This window comes from Mirounga leonina, unplaced genomic scaffold, assembly GCF_011800145.1.
Source record: "Mirounga leonina isolate KUSES-001 unplaced genomic scaffold, KU_Mleo_1.0 Mir_154, whole genome shotgun sequence".
NCBI classification, from domain to species: Eukaryota; Metazoa; Chordata; class Mammalia; order Carnivora; family Phocidae; genus Mirounga; species Mirounga leonina.
In genome coordinates, this window is record NW_023270389.1 from 2,565,501 (window position 1) to 2,580,379 (window position 14,879).

The following is a 14,879-nucleotide window of genomic DNA, read 5'->3' on the forward strand; positions in this document are numbered from 1 at the left end:
AGGCTCGGCAGGTTCCCGGCCACGGCCGCCCTGGCGCAGCTCGTCAACACCACCAACACCCTGCAAACGTTATTTAAAAGTATTTTTTTTTATTTAACTTTAATTTCTGAGGTAAAATACTTTTTTCTTTCAACTTCCATAACAAAATACAGAGCTATCAGATACCCCTGGAAAAAATATGTATATTATACATATATTTCTATAACATTACATCATATATATATATAATATATATGCAAAAATCTGAAGACTTTATAGAAAGTGGAACATCTAAAAGGCACTGCACAATGGAGTCGATTACTTACATCTATGTACATATACACACTTTACTCTGCTGAAGTGGGTAACTAGTGAAGTCACCTTTCACATGTGAATGTCTCACTCACAAATCCCTGCCTCACAATTTTGTAACTCAAAGAACGCCCAGATATTTCAAAACAAATTAACTGGTAACTCCCCCCACCCCCCAAAGTGAAAATAGAACAGTTCTTGAAAGATTGGATCAAAAAAAATTTTTAAGCAAAATTAAAATGTTCCATTACCCTTTACAAAACAAAAAGTACAAACATAATTATGGAATAAATAAAAAACAAGGGACAAACAGCCAACTGACTACCCGCTTGGTGAGAAGTGATGTACTTCACCTATGTTTTTTAATGCTTCTGAAAGTTTCTTGGCCCATGGAGGACTAGGGTGCAGTATTTCCCTGCGTTAGCTAGCGAGCTGGTTTAATGCAGTGCAGCCTGAAGACTGGGGTGAAGGGACCTGGGGCGTCGCTTACAGGACACTCCTAGCTGTCCTTAAAAAAAAAGAGCTCAGCAGTGCTGGATGCTCAAGAGATCTGTTTTTTCTATAGTCAAAAAAGCAAACTGTTTGCATGAACAAGTTCTTAATGAAATTTCAAGATTTGTATTTGCAAAGTTTTAAATGTTTGGCACAGTGAAATCTGGAAAAAATGGGGGAGAAAACAGGCTTGGTTTTGTCCCCCTTTTCCCCACCTGCTGCCAGTGATGAAACTCACAAGAGAGAGAGGCCTGGTTTTGTGCTGGGCTGGCGACAGGTGCTGCCAGGAGGGGGTCGGGGGGTGAGAAAGTACCCCCCACCCCTTTACCCCAGGAAATGTCAACGACTTCCACATTCCTGGTCCCCTTCCTGAGCAAGCCCAAGTTTGGCTCTGTGTAAGGATCCCCACACCCTGCCCCAGCCCCAGTGTGCAGTGCAAATCAACCAATGATTTCCTGGTGGAATGGCAGTCAAAGGAAACAGTAAAACACCAAACAATTTCTTAAAGCCAAAAAACATTTTTCATGGAGTTGAACATTTTTCGAGTGTGTTTTTTCAAGTTAAAAGCAGTGACTTTTTGTTCAAACAGAAGCAGCATCTAGAAATTCTGGCACTTGGGTTCCAGGGGGTTCCAGGTATGCATCACGGATTTCTCTCCCTCGTATTTTAAAGGCCTCGAGTTTCTATTCCTGAGTTCATACCGACACGTGCCGGCCCTCTGCTCTCATGGACAGAGGGGGGGCCAGCCAGCCTCCCTGGTTAGATTGAGCAACGCCAAGCAGAGAGCCATCTTGCACCTGCCCGGGCTTGCTTTCTGATCCGAGGTAAGAGATGCAGAGAGAGAAATGGACGAGAAACCAAAAGGAGCCTGAACAGGGAGCCCTTCACAGCCTGACCAAAGCCCGAGTTGACAGAGACCGCACTCCAGATCCCTTCCCTAGGGAAGGACAAGTCACTATTTGGAATCTGAACTGAACGAGGAGGTGGACACTTGCCAGACAATAGCACGATGGACTCAAGTCATCCCAAGCCACCTACCAACCCACTCACCTGCTCTGACCCTTTCCCATCTCTCATGCATGCACTCCTTTCAAAAAGATCCCCCCAGCCCCCATTAAAAGACACCCCTCGAATGCTTCTCAGTGTACAGAGTTCACTGAGGCTAAGGTGGAGTCGGGGATTCCTCCAATTCCTAGACGGCGCCCCTGTGCCCACTTCTCACCTCCACTGGCTCTAGAGCCCTCTCCTCTCTCCCTGCCTCGAGGCCAGGCAGACTCAAGCCACTTCAGCGTCTCCTCTGTTGGCCACAGCACGCGGTTACGAGCACGCACACGTGGGTGGCTATGGCTTCTCTCTGCACCCCCCCCTCCCAAAATCAGGCCCCTTCTGCTTCATGCCAGAGTGACACTTTCCTGTTCCTTTGTGCTGAGGGGCTTTCCCTCGGAGAAATAGCTTCTACCTGTAAACCGGAGTCTCCTGTGGGATGGTCAGTTGATCGTGAGAACGAGAACAATCTAGGGAAGTGGGTATGGCAGGAATGACACAACGGACAGACACCGACTCCCTCGTTCCTCCCGGGCTCTGGCATCTAGCCTCCTTCTGTGTCTCTGTCCACCTCCGCCTTCAGCCTCCACAAGCACCCACTGCACCCCAGCTACCTTCTGCACTTCCGGGCTTCATTGGCCCTGAGCTCCCACAATCCCGCCTTTCTGCTCCCCGGCCCCAGGAAGTCAAGAGGGGACCACTAAACACCAGCTCGACATGTAACCATGTTTCCACATTCCTGGGTTGTCTGAAGAGTTGTCCGTCCCTTTTACAGGTTTATGCTGACAGACCCGTATCACGTGATGAAAGTATGTTCATTGTTAAGGCTTCACTTAGGAGACGATCAGAGACCCAGACACGTCGCAGCCATCTCCAGGGCCGGGCTGCTCGGCGGACTCACTCGCAGTCACTCTGCAGTCTGGCTCCCCAAACCCACGATAGTAAAAGACAAATGAAGATCATTTTTGTGTTTGTTTTGTTTTTAAAGGCATCGGGTTACTTCCTCATGCCCTCTTCTGTCTTCCCTGAACGAGAGCTTACGAGTCCTCATGGCTTCTTAGCAGGTGGAGGAGGGGCGAGTCCAAGGAGCCTGCAGCGTGAGTCGTGAGTCCCGCCGCCCCGCCACCCCGCCGCCCCGCCGGGCCCTCCCAGCCCCGGGACTGGTGCCACGGCTCCCGCTTCCTGCAGCCGGTTTTTTAAAAAGGAAAGGAAAAACTGCCAAACGACAAAGGAAGAAAGAAGAAAAGCAACATCCGAACATCCCCCTGTCCCATAAGACTGAGATTACCTTACTCCTCCCCCGAAGGAACTACACAGAAACATTTCAGGCAACACACTTGGTAGAATGGTCTCTCACTGCTCAGCCTCCCCACCACGCCCTACTCCCTTCTCCCTCCCTCTCCGAGCAAAAGAAATTCATTAATGGCTTTTCATATATAAATACAATAGAAAAGAAAGAAGTCTGGAACCTGAACTATAATGGGACCAAGGGCACCTTGGCCCCCTGGGAGTTTGTCAGAAAGTGTGAGCCTCCCCAGGAAGCAGAGGCTCTTCCTCCTTTCAGTTCATTACCCTTCCTGCGTGCTACTCACCAGGAAAAAAGTGTTCACGTCCCACCTAATTTACAACAGAAGATACCCATCCCATCCCCCAAACATAAAAAGACGTTTATGCCCCTAGAATGATCAAACCAGTCTAATTCCCTCCCCTCCCCCCAACCCTGAAACCTCGCTACATAAATACACGTCTGCATGTGATTATAGTATAAACAGCTCCCAATCCACCTCCAGTCCTAGGCGTCGGCAGCGGCTGTGGCCAAGCCCCGGGGTCCAGACCCACTCCAGAGGCACTTCCCGTTCTTACTCAGCTCTCGGGCTTCAGGGTCGTCGTTCCAGCGCCGCTTCAACCGGAGCTTGGGGGGCATCAGGGCATCTTCTTTCTTCTCGGGCGCGCTGGGCTCTTTGCCAGGCCTGTCCTCACTGTCTTCAGTCACCTCTAGGGGTTCTTCACTTGGGCTGCTAACGGGGACCGAGGGCCAGACTGGTGCGGCCGGGCGGGCAAAGATGGTGCCTTTTTCCTCCTCTACGGTCCTGCTCGGCACAGTGCCCTCCTCATGGGAGCGCTCCTCCTCTCGCACCAACTGCCGGAGACTCTCGGGATCCTTGTCAGAGGCTGGCTCCACCTTAATTCTTGGGGGGACGGGAGCCATGGCGGGAGCGGTGACGGGGGCTGACTCCTCACTGCTCTCCACCCTCTCCCGGTTCTTCCGCCCAGCTGGCGGTGGCTGCAGCTTGATGGAGAACTGGGCCGACTCCTCGGGGTGCATTTGGCACTGCAGTGGCGGGACCATGAGTCCTGGGTAACGGGGAAAGGTCCGGGGACTCAGATGGTAGTTGAACACAGAGCAGGCTTGAGAATGAAGGTAGTGTTTCATCTCCTCGGGGTTGAAGGAGAAGCAGCTGCTGCTGGTGAAGGGGCTCAGGCCTGGGGACGGGCTGTAGGAGAAGATGGTGGGAGTCAGGGAGAGGGCTGGGGAGATGGGGACGTTCAGAACACCTCCGCGGCTAGGGAGCGGAGAGACAGCGAAGGGACTGTGGGGGTCAGGGTACATCCCTGGCCTGGTGAACAGGGGAAGCATTATGTCAGGCTTGCGTTTCTGATGGCCAAGCCCTCCACCGACGGCGCTCCGGGAGGAGGAGGACAGGAGATCCACGCCCCGGCGCCAGTCGGCGGCTGAGCCATCCTCCAGCTCCGGAAGCTCTGCCTTTCTGTCGGCGCCACTGGCCGACTCCTGGCCAGAAGCAGTGAGGGAGCCGGCAGAGAACCGCCCCGGCCGCACGGCACTCGTGGGAGAATGTGCGTCCAGCGGTGGGAAATGGAACCGGGAAGAGGCGGTCGGCACTGGTGGCGCACTCTGGGGAACCACACCTGTGATGGTGGAGGAGACAAAGGCCACTTTAGAGAACTGGTCACCGTCGTCAGCACGGTTACTTATGCTATGTGAGCCCAAGATGTTTACATCTTGTTACGACAGGAAGCCAACGCTCCGGCCGCGTGGAATCCCTCCGCCCCCCATCTTCCCAGGAGCACAGCTCAGCTTCCTCTACCCGAGCCGGCTGCCGTCTCTCCCTAGCCCTTGCCCACTTAGTCTTCACAGTACTCGTTACCGCCTGAGATAACCATTATTCATCCGTGCTCTAAAACATCAATTCCACGAGGCGGGGGAGAATTCCTACTGTTCACAGCTAGACATAAAGCAGTTTGTGGTTAACAACTAGTTGGGGCTCAATACAGGTTAGTTGAATGAACGGATGGGTATGTGAGCCTTCTCCTCTCCAATCTAGATACTGTGCTGTAATTCTCAGCTTGGTAAGTAGTGTTTTTTTATTTTCATACTTTTGGCTTTTTCTATCAAGCAAGCAAGCAAACCAAACACAAACACCACTGGAAATGATGCGCACGTAAAGCAATGCATTAAAAGCCCAAAGACTCTGCACCTCACATACTCAGACTCGCGCAAGACCATATTTAAGAACAAAAGAAGATTAAAAAAGAAAAGGCCATATGGTCATTAACGTGAGTTCTTATGGTAGATCTTTTATCATTTCTGATATAAAATCACCACAGAGATTCAAATATCTTTTGATCTCTCTAAATCTGTTTCCTCTAACACATTCTGCGTTAATGATCTCCATTCCCATCCTGCTTTCAATGCTCCTCAGGCCCCGAGCAGGCTGGGAGACAATACAGGACCTGTTCCCCCCTGCCCGCCCCCGCCAAGTCTGTCCGCTAAAACTGAAACTCGAGTTGAAGCAGAAACCAGCACCACACTAAACACATCATATTCTGAGGCCCATAGGTTCTCCACTCCCCCCAAAGGTCCTTCTCTCAACAAGGCGTAAGAAAGGTGCGCCAGCAGAGGCCTCAGAGCCCCCTCCGGGTTCCTGGGAGGTACCGGAGGCTTCAATCAGTAATGATGTCAGGAGGGCTTTTTACACTCTGAGGCAGAGGTAAGGGAGAAGGAAAAGTAAGGAAACCCAAGTAAGTATGGTGACCTAGGAGAAGAAACAAGAGGGCGTGAGGCCTGGCGCGGCTGGGAACTGCGCCATCAGCTGCCTCCTTCCGGTTCTGGAGTAACAGGGGCCATCGGCCAGGACTCTGGCGTGGGCTGCCGTGTGCACTGTGGCCTCTGGGCACCTGGGACTGAGTGACACTACCAGAGCATTTCCCAAACCGAAGTTCCACAGAAACTGCTCCTTGTCCCCCTAAAGCCAGTGACCTGATTTTTCAATGAGGAAAAACTGATGCATGACCTTGTATATAATTTGACTAGAATCAAGAAGGTCCCAGGCCCGCCTGGGTGGCTCAATCGGTTGGGCGTCTGTCTTCAGCTCAGGTCATGATCCCGGAGTCCCAGGATCGAGTCCCACATGTGGCTCCCAGCTTGGCAGGGAGTCTGCTTCTCCCTCTGACCCTCTTTCCTCTCATGCTCTCTCTCTCTCAAATAAATAAATAAAATCTTAAAAAAAAAAAAAAAAAAAAAAAAAAGGAAGGTCCCAGGCCAAAAATATCTCTTCTGCCAGCCTATTACAGCAGCTAAAATTCTATCTACTCTTTTTGATTCATTTGGGTCTTGATTTTATATTAAGACCACATCTGCTGAAAAGCAAAAAACCACTTTTCATGTGTTCTGAAGGACTAGGAGTATAATGTGGTGGCAGAGGGGAGTGGGGACAGAAGGTCCTGTCTCCTGAACAGTTTAGTTTAGTTTTTTTTTTAAACTGGAGGGTATTTCCTTCTTTACACAGGTCAAGGTACATTGTAAATTTGCAAGAAGAGCACAGAACACACAACACTTTCCGAATGAACTTAGGGAAGGTGTAACCTAGGGGCAATGCTGCAGGGAGTACTCTGGACCCTCCCCCCTGACCAAGCGTAGCTGCCTACCGTTACATGGGGTATACTGAGACAACAGGTCTACGGTTCTGTTTGAAAAACATTAGCTTACTGCTTCCACAACTCTGAATAACACTGCTTTGAAGGAGATGACCTTCAAGGAGCCACTATGAAACCTGAGTGGCTGAGCTGAAAAATCTGGGTGTGAATCTCAGTCCTTGCACCTTCTATTTCGTAGCATGTAACCAACTGGTTTTTAACCCCCTTTGGCAAAATGGAAATAACAAGACCTTTGCCTAGGTTCAAACCCCGGCTCTACCACTTCTTAGCTGGGTGACTCTGGATAATTTACTTACCTTTCCGTGCCTCAGTTTCCTTACCTATAAAAGGGTCAGCAACAGGACTAATCCTCATGTTATGAAAACTTAAAGGCTTAACATTTTTATAAAGTCCTTAGAATAGTATCGGCACACAGAAAATTGTATGTTAGGTACTTGTTAGGACACGTAATTTTTTACTACACAATAATCACACTTTAAAAACAAAAACTGTAAAAGGCACGTACTATTAGACAAGAACAGTAGAGTCATGTTAAATTTCCCAGGTATGTTAATGTTACTGGGGTCATGGAGGAGAATGTCCTTGTACCTAGGGGATACGTGCTGAAGTATACAGGAGACAAATGTCATGTCGTCTGTAACTTAACCTCAAAAAAAACTTAAAAAACATATATAAGAGAAAAAACATGTGGCAACAATGTCAATCATTAGTGAACCTAGAGAGAGGACACATGGGTGTTCACAGTTCTGTTTTTTCCCATTTTTCTATAGGTTTAAAGTTTTCCAAAATAAAGAGAAATACAAAACACCAGGGTGGGGGTAGGGAGGCACAGAGGAGAACTCTTGAACCAGTCCCACTCCACCAGGTGAGCACTGTTCCTAGTATCTTCTGTATGTTCCCAATGTTTCTGATGGACAATAAACATTCAAAAATACAGAATAACGTATTTTATAGCACACTTTTAAGAGTAATGACGAGACAGTGTACAAAGAAGTACTTCCACACCATCCAAATGTCAAGCATTTTACCCTAAACTGTCAATGGTGAGGAGGATGGTGGGGGAAGAGAGAGCATTCATTGTGCTTTTTACTCTAAACCTCTGAATTATCTGGATACGTACCACCACCATCTAGACATGATCTCTCTGACCTCCAGATTCAAAATCCACACAGCTCTGCTACCTAGAGAGCTTGTCACATTCCACACTGTTATTTCGAATTGTGCTCAACTTCATCTATCTTATCTCTCCTGCTAAATTTTATGTTCCTTGAGAGAAAGAACTCCACCATAATCTTTTCTTTTTGTTTTCAGGACTTAACACATTATCTGTTGAGCAAATGAATGAATTCCAATCTGGGGGAGGAATGTATGAACTATTCAATAAAAGCTGGATTTCAATAGCTAAGTCTCTCAGGAGTGGTTTCCTGAGAAACCGTTCAACAGGTAACTGTACTCAACAAGCCCATATCAATCTTGGACTTTGCTGTCCTCTGTAATTTTCTCATTTGTAAAATGTGAATACTGAGATACACATTTTATAGCAGGCTGGGAGAGCTGAACATGGTAACTCACAAAACACCAAACAAAAGTACCTCCACGAAGCAGATGCTCAATAAATGTTACGTTTCCCCTGTCACCATAAAAGTTAAACCAGAAACAACATTTGGCCTATCTGGGTAAAAGTGCTTTATGAGTTAATGACTCCCGTTCTTTGGGGTTATCTGTACCCAGGACGTAAGCAACCAAGTATATACCTAAATGAAATGCACACTGATCTGCTTTCCCTGTGACTTCATTCCGCTAGGGTCTTCAACTTTGTTAAGGATCAATGTTGGTCCCACTGCTTTCAGGCAGACTAGGCTGTGCCAGGCCATTACCGCTAGGTCGCTGGCAGACCAGAGTCTTCCCCGAGTGAGGATCCAGATTTTCTTGCCCTGGAAGGGCGCATTACTCCCAAGGGCTGATGGGTGTGCCTTGTTCCAGGCTGCCCAAGTGGCTGGACTTCTGGGTTTTCAATAGACAAAAATGGGTCGAAGACATTAAGAACAAAACCGACAAAGCCCTTTTTGGCGGGGGGGTGGGGGGGGGGAGTGGTTTGGAACACCAACACATTCTTCAAAATTGCTGGTATATCCACGTAGAGTCCCAATTCCTCTAGGTAAACAGGAAGGGGGCCAGAGTGAAAACTAGAGGAAACAGGATTCCAGTGGCTAGAATGGTCTGATTTCCTAACACCTCTCCCTCAGGCACCAGGAAAGAAAACAGGTTGTAATTAGAGAGATGCATTCCAATACCACTTTTTTTTTTTTAACACATGCCCCAGGGACAGGAGGGAGTGGCTACAGGGGAGATGAGCTGGAACTGTAGCGATAGCAGCATCAAGCCCCAACTGCCCTAACTTGTTGTGTGCAGCCAATGACCTATCTGCAATGGATCTCAGCATTATATTCTCAGCCACACCCCGCTCTGATTTTTCAAGTTTCTTCCGACTTTTCTCTGAGAAGTCAGAATACTGCAGCATAACACACGACACCACAGAAACAGAGTACTGATGGACTGGCCAGAAACTAGTTAAATACCATCTATTTTCCTAGGGAGGGAGAGGTCTTGCCTCTGAACTGAAACAAAACCAACCCCCTTCTAAGAGACTGGACAGAGGCCAGTGTGACCTGAAACCTTCGTGAGGAGCCGTGATGGCGAGCTATCCGAGGAGAGCCTGGAGGGGAAGCCTTGCTGCACTTAAGAGCAAAGAAGGTCAAGTAACCCCAGACCTTACTCTCTGAGGAGGTGCTGCTGCAGATCAAAGACACTGCTTTTCACTGCAAACATACGAACCTCCCCTTCTGTGATTAAGGATGCTGTGGTTTTGATGATATTCACTTGATAAGGGAGAGCTTGGTAGTTTCATAGAAAATCGGAAGTGTTTGTAGAAACCGGTTCTCGTCTATGAAAGAGCCGCTGGGCAGGGTGTTAACACTGTGAGTTCTGAACTGAAAGATGAACGGAACCTATGGAACATAATTCCTAAAGACGACAGCGGAAAAGTATCTGGGAGACACAAATAATATGCACAAAAGAGAACCAAATAAACAACTAAACAAATCTCTCTTGATGTAGCAGACAGAGCCTGTCACTCCCTGTAGGAGACAAACAGGGAAACCTAAGCAGGACCCTGGGGGCAATCCACGCAACTCTAGTCTAATTTCTAAAATTCCTTTAACATGCCAGGTCTTAGACTTGGGTTTTTAAACTTCTTCATCAAATCAAAATTCATTCCCCACCGAAAGTTTGCTTCTTACCACTTGACCGAATGTTGATGAATGGGTAGTTGGGCATCACCAGCTTGTTGAAGTTAAATTTATAAGTAAACCTTTTCCCTTTTGTTTTATGAAGGATCCTCTTGTTGTAATAGTATCTGTAAAAATAGGAACATGTGTCAGTTTACCTTCTAGCTACTGACAATTTTTGATACACATAGGTAACCACTGAGATCAACAGTTCTGGCTCTAAGTATTACATCGAAACATCACTATCATTCTTTTGCAGCCCGGCCTTGAGGTTAGCGCTGGGAGACTTATTCAATTTTCAAACGATGTTCTAAGTCCTTGGCTGGAGCTTTACAGTGACAATCTCACTTTAAGATCCCGAACACCTATCCTAGCCCCAACCACCCTTCTCCTCTGTCACTCTACAGTTTCAATTCCATAGTCCATTTCCTTCCTGTTCCCCTGTGTGTCACTGCCGTGCCCAGGCGGGGGCAGACAAGTCTCTTGGGACGCCTCACATGGCCAGTCTGGAGGCCTGAGCACAAAGCGCAGGCGAAGAAATGTCCAACTGTTTTGTGGCAGTGGGTCCAACAATCATGTGCCCCAATGTGGGCAACAACAGGCGGCCTGGCCTGCCTCACTTTCACAAGGATGCGAGAGAGGGTCCAGCGCAGCTGCCCAGCTGTGACATTCAAGGTCACCAAGACTGAAGAGAGAAAGGGGCCTCTCTCTGGCCGGGAACCTATTCGGGAGCACCACTTACACACGGCCTTCTGGCCCCTTGAGGGTGAAGAGGTTATGAAACGTAAAAACTGACAAAGAGAAAAAAAGAAATGGAGAGAACCTGAAGTGGTCAATCTTTAGACATGTCAGAGCAACCTTTGGACTGACAACCAAGCTCACAGATATGGGACCTGAACAGCAAGGTCAGGTCCACTCAGGGAGCCCTCCTCCTGTGTGCTCTGCTTGCTCCACATTTCCCAGTTTCTTCCAGGAGAGCCTAAAGAAGAGCAATTCTAACAGATTTCCCACAAGGAAGCCTAATCTTTCAGATTACAAATGAGCTCCGACCTGAGTTTCACCACACACGCTCGCCCACTACAGAGCAGAAATCGGTGGTCTGTCAGGACCCAAAGCCAACCACGTTGGAATTCCCTCCTACACAGAACCAAAGATATGCTTTTCTCCTCCTGTGCCTGTGCTACTCAGATTCAGCAGCTCCTCTCCTCCCACTTCAAAGCTACACATATTCACTTAGACAGTGCAGTCTCTTTCCACCTGATACCCTTCTTATCCAACATTCACCCCACTGCTTCGTCTCCTTCCAATCTGTTAGCAGCATGGATTTGGGAACCCTCTCCCTCACCTGAGGGCCCGGCTCAGCTTGTCGTAGTTCATCTGGGGTTTGCACTTCCTGCGGCCCCAGAGGCGGGCCACCTCGTCAGGATCCTTGATGACAAACTCCCCGTATTCTCCCTGCTGCCAGGCAATGACATGGCGGAACTCTTCCTTCTGCAGCAGTTCCAGGATGAAATGCCACAGCTGGATCTGCCGGGAGCCCGGGGAGGACTCGGTTTTATAGGCCCAGTCAGGGAACTGATACCCTTTAATGTGAAAAGGGCAAGATCAAGGTAGTCAGGAGTTAGGTTCATACATATCAGTATCCCCGACTTCACATTCCGATGCTCAGAATCTCTAGAGTGCTGTGCAAACATGCCATAAACAGCCCTTCGGTCAGCTGGGGCTAACCACAACAGGGGAGAGGAAAGCACGGAGATGTCACCTTTCCTGTGGCAATCACTTGATCTGCTAGAGCTGGACAGCAGCACCCAGGTGTGCCAACCTCTCGCTCTTTCCTGCATTACTAAATCTCACACCTACTTTACACGAGGGCAGGAACGTTCCAACAGAAACACACAGGAAAGACAAGCTAACATTTTAGGGAAATACGCTGAAAACCCCTTGTCCCCGAGGGTGGAACTGTGTCTCTAACAGGGAGGAGACTCTAAAGCTTGGGATAAAGGTGTGGTGACCAGACATGTTAATATACATCCATAAGAAACAAGCCTAAACTGTGCTAGCAGTATCCACCCAGTCAAGAGGCTGTCTAGTCATGGTCTGACATTTGTGAACAGAGCCCAAGTGGAGAGAAAAGGAACCCCTGAGGGACATTCCAGGTACATCAGAGATGATTAACTTCTGCTCACCTCCACCTCCTTCTGGCTTTTCCACGATGCTACAGCCTGCTTTCATTTTCGCCCTCCTGCTGAGAGACACAAGCCACATCAATTACTTTAAGGTGCAATTTATTTATTCTCCTCCCAAGGTTTTCTGGCACAGCCTTTCCCCAAAGTTCCTTTCCTTGTCTTTCCCTCCTTATGTAACCCTCTTTCCTTCAAATATGTCACCTCCAAACTGCTAATCCCCAAGTCCTCAAATGATGGTCCTCAGGTCATCAGCTTCAAAGGCCATAATTATCTCTCACCTGACTTTAAACCACAAAGTGTAAACACTGCTTTAATATTTGCTTTCTTTCTCCTGACCAGCCCTTCAGATGTAAGAAAGGAAGAGGGCAGTGAAATGGGTCCAGAAAGGCAGCCAAAACAAGCCCAACGGTTTTCTTCTATTACTAGACAGGCCCAGATGCCAAGACACACATGCCTGAGTTCACCCAGATGTACCAGTTTTAAAAAGAGTAAAAAAAATCCAGGTCCATCTGACTGCAACTCCTGAAAACATCTGATTTTGATTTATTTTGCTGAATTACGGGAGATGGGAGAAGGAAAACGCCTCCCAGTCAGAAACTAACCCCCTCTCCTTGAAAAACACCGTGGGATACAGGAAGTAAACACACCACATGTACAGTTACTCACATTACTTTGAGAAATATTTTCACATTTTTCTCCCCTTAACAGGAAGGAAAAAAGGCAGGCATTTCTGAGAACCTTCGGTTGAAAAAGCGCAGGGAGTCTTGCTGTGATCTGAATTCATTCCATCCAGATTTACAGTTCCTCAATAAATTTCCTGTTCCTAGCAGCAAGCAGTTTTGTATCAGTCAATCCTCGAGCAGAACGGAGGGAGGGGTGAAGCCGCCTGAGGGAGAGGCGGACCGGAGAGGGCAGATCTCCGCTCTCTGCTCCCCAGGGTGGACGAGAGGGCCGCGGCACCCGCATTAGCAAGAGCGCTCCTGGACGGAACGCAGGTGCCTCAGTGGCCTCGGGGCGGGGTGGGGGCGAATTCCTAACCCTGGGAATTTCACCTAACCTCGGATTCCTCTACATCTTTCGAGCTTTTTTCTCACCACGTACGTTAAAATAATCAGCGAGTTTGTCTATAAAACTATGAGGACGACACAAGCACCCCAAAGGAAGGAGGAAACAGACGCCAACACAGACACGCAGTCACACGAGACACAGTCACAAGGCCTCGGAGCCTCTCCCGGCCGGCTGCTCCCGGCTCCGCGACAACCAGGGAGGAAGAACACCGCCCCCCACCGCTCCAGGAAGCCGCCCGGGCTCCCGGTCCGGATGGCTCCGGCGGGGTGCAGGCCCTCCATTCTGCCGCAGGAGTGCCCTCCAAGCGCACGACCCGCGGGTGCGGACCCCGCCGCGGCAAGGACTTGGCCAAGAAGCTTCCTCCCGACACCCCGGCTCCCCGATCACCCCCCCCCGCCGGAGTCCGCAGACGCCCGTAAATTCACCGCGAGGCCGCCCGTCTCGAGTCTGCAGCCCCCGCGGGCCCTCGCCCTTCCTCAGCTCGCGGCCGTTCCCGGGAGGCGAGGCGAGCGGAGGCCGGCGCTGCGGCTGCCCCGCGGCGGCGTGCGGGCGGCTTCCCGGCCCCCGGAGCCTCCCTCCCTCCTGCCTCCGGCCCGGCCGGCCTCACCCCGGGGCCCCGCGGAGCCACCGCACGAACGCACCCCGGGTCCCGGCCGCCCCTCTCACGCCGGGGGCCCCGCCGCCCCCGCGCTGCCGGCGGCCCGGCCGGGGCGGTAGGCGGCCCGCTGGGGGCCCGGCCCCGGGGACACTGCCAGTGAGGCCCGGGGTCGGCCCGGCGATGAGGCCGGGACTCACCTCTGCCCGGCGCGGCCCGTCTTCGCTCCCGTCTCCTCCGCGGCGTCTCCGGCTCCTCCTCATCCACCCTAGCAGGAAGTGACCTCCTCGGCTGCTGTCGTCACTTCCGCCACGGCCGGGGCGGGGCGGGGCCGGGGCGGGGCCGGGGCGGGGCCGCCCGCGGGCTCTCCCCCTGGGCCGCGCCCGGGTCTTTCTCCTCGCCGCAGACGCCGACTTCCGCTGCCCCGCCCCCGCGCTCCTCCCGCCGGGCGCCGCGCTGCGTCACGCCGCGGGGGCACGTCACGCACGCTCGCGGGGGGCGGGGCGGCCCCGACGGCCGGCGGGGCGGGCTGGGGACGCGCGGCCGGGCGGAGGCGCCGGGACCGCAGTCCGGGGGCCTGTCGCCCACCCCCGCGGGAGTCGGAGCCCTGTGCCCGCCGAGGGCCTTGCGCGCCCGGGGGAGGGACGCCGCGGGTGCCTCGGGGCCCGGCCGCGCCCCCCGGTTCCCCGTCAGTCTGCGTCCAGTCCCGGTGTCCAGATGCCAGCGGCTGGCTCGCCTTCTCCCTGAGTCGCTGGAAAACATCTCGCTTTCTTTTTCTTCTGCCTTGTGTTACCCGGGCGAGCGATCGCGAGTGTCTTGTCGAGAGCATTTTCGGCCTTGCCCGAAGGCTCGTTCGCGGTGAGGGCCTCCAGCAGCTCGCCCTGGCTTTCGTCCCCGGCTCCAGGCCCACCAGGAGCGGGACAGGGAGTGGGGGTCGGCAGGGCCGGACAAGCGGGCGTG

General features: G+C 51.2%; 1 protein-coding gene across 4 annotated transcripts; it reads right to left on the minus strand.

Moving 5' to 3' along the window:
- Window positions 1-663: 663 nt before the first annotated feature.
- Window positions 664-14,202, minus strand: LOC118013922 (ETS translocation variant 3). Of its 4 annotated transcripts, XM_035009844.1 has the most exons (6): window positions 14,120-14,168; window positions 12,923-13,079; window positions 12,257-12,312; window positions 11,416-11,653; window positions 10,083-10,198; window positions 664-4,755 (listed from the first exon to the last, which is right to left on the minus strand). In XM_035009844.1, coding segments are annotated over exons 2-6 (1,548 nt in total). In that variant the 5' UTR covers window positions 12,925-13,079; window positions 14,120-14,168; the 3' UTR covers window positions 664-3,619. The 4 variants fall into 4 exon arrangements, with proteins under 4 accessions (XP_034865735.1, XP_034865736.1, XP_034865737.1 ...); XM_035009845.1 differs by lacking the exon at window positions 12,923-13,079 and having other exon boundaries at window positions 12,257-12,315; window positions 14,120-14,202; XM_035009846.1 differs by lacking the exon at window positions 12,923-13,079 and having other exon boundaries at window positions 14,120-14,170.
- Window positions 14,203-14,879: the final 677 nt, after the last annotated feature.

Coding starts and splice junctions, on each gene's coding strand:
- LOC118013922 (XM_035009843.1), bottom strand. CDS start 12,335: ATGTGGCTTGTGTCTCTCAGCAGGAGGGCGAAAATGAAAGCAGGCTGT. Junction 10,199..11,415: donor AAGCTGAGCCGGGCCCTCAG/GTGAGGGAGAGG, acceptor CTATTTTTACAG/ATACTATTACAACAAGAGGA. Junction 4,756..10,082: donor CATCAACATTCGGTCAAGTG/GTAAGAAGCAAA, acceptor CCACCATCACAG/GTGTGGTTCCCCAGAGTGCG.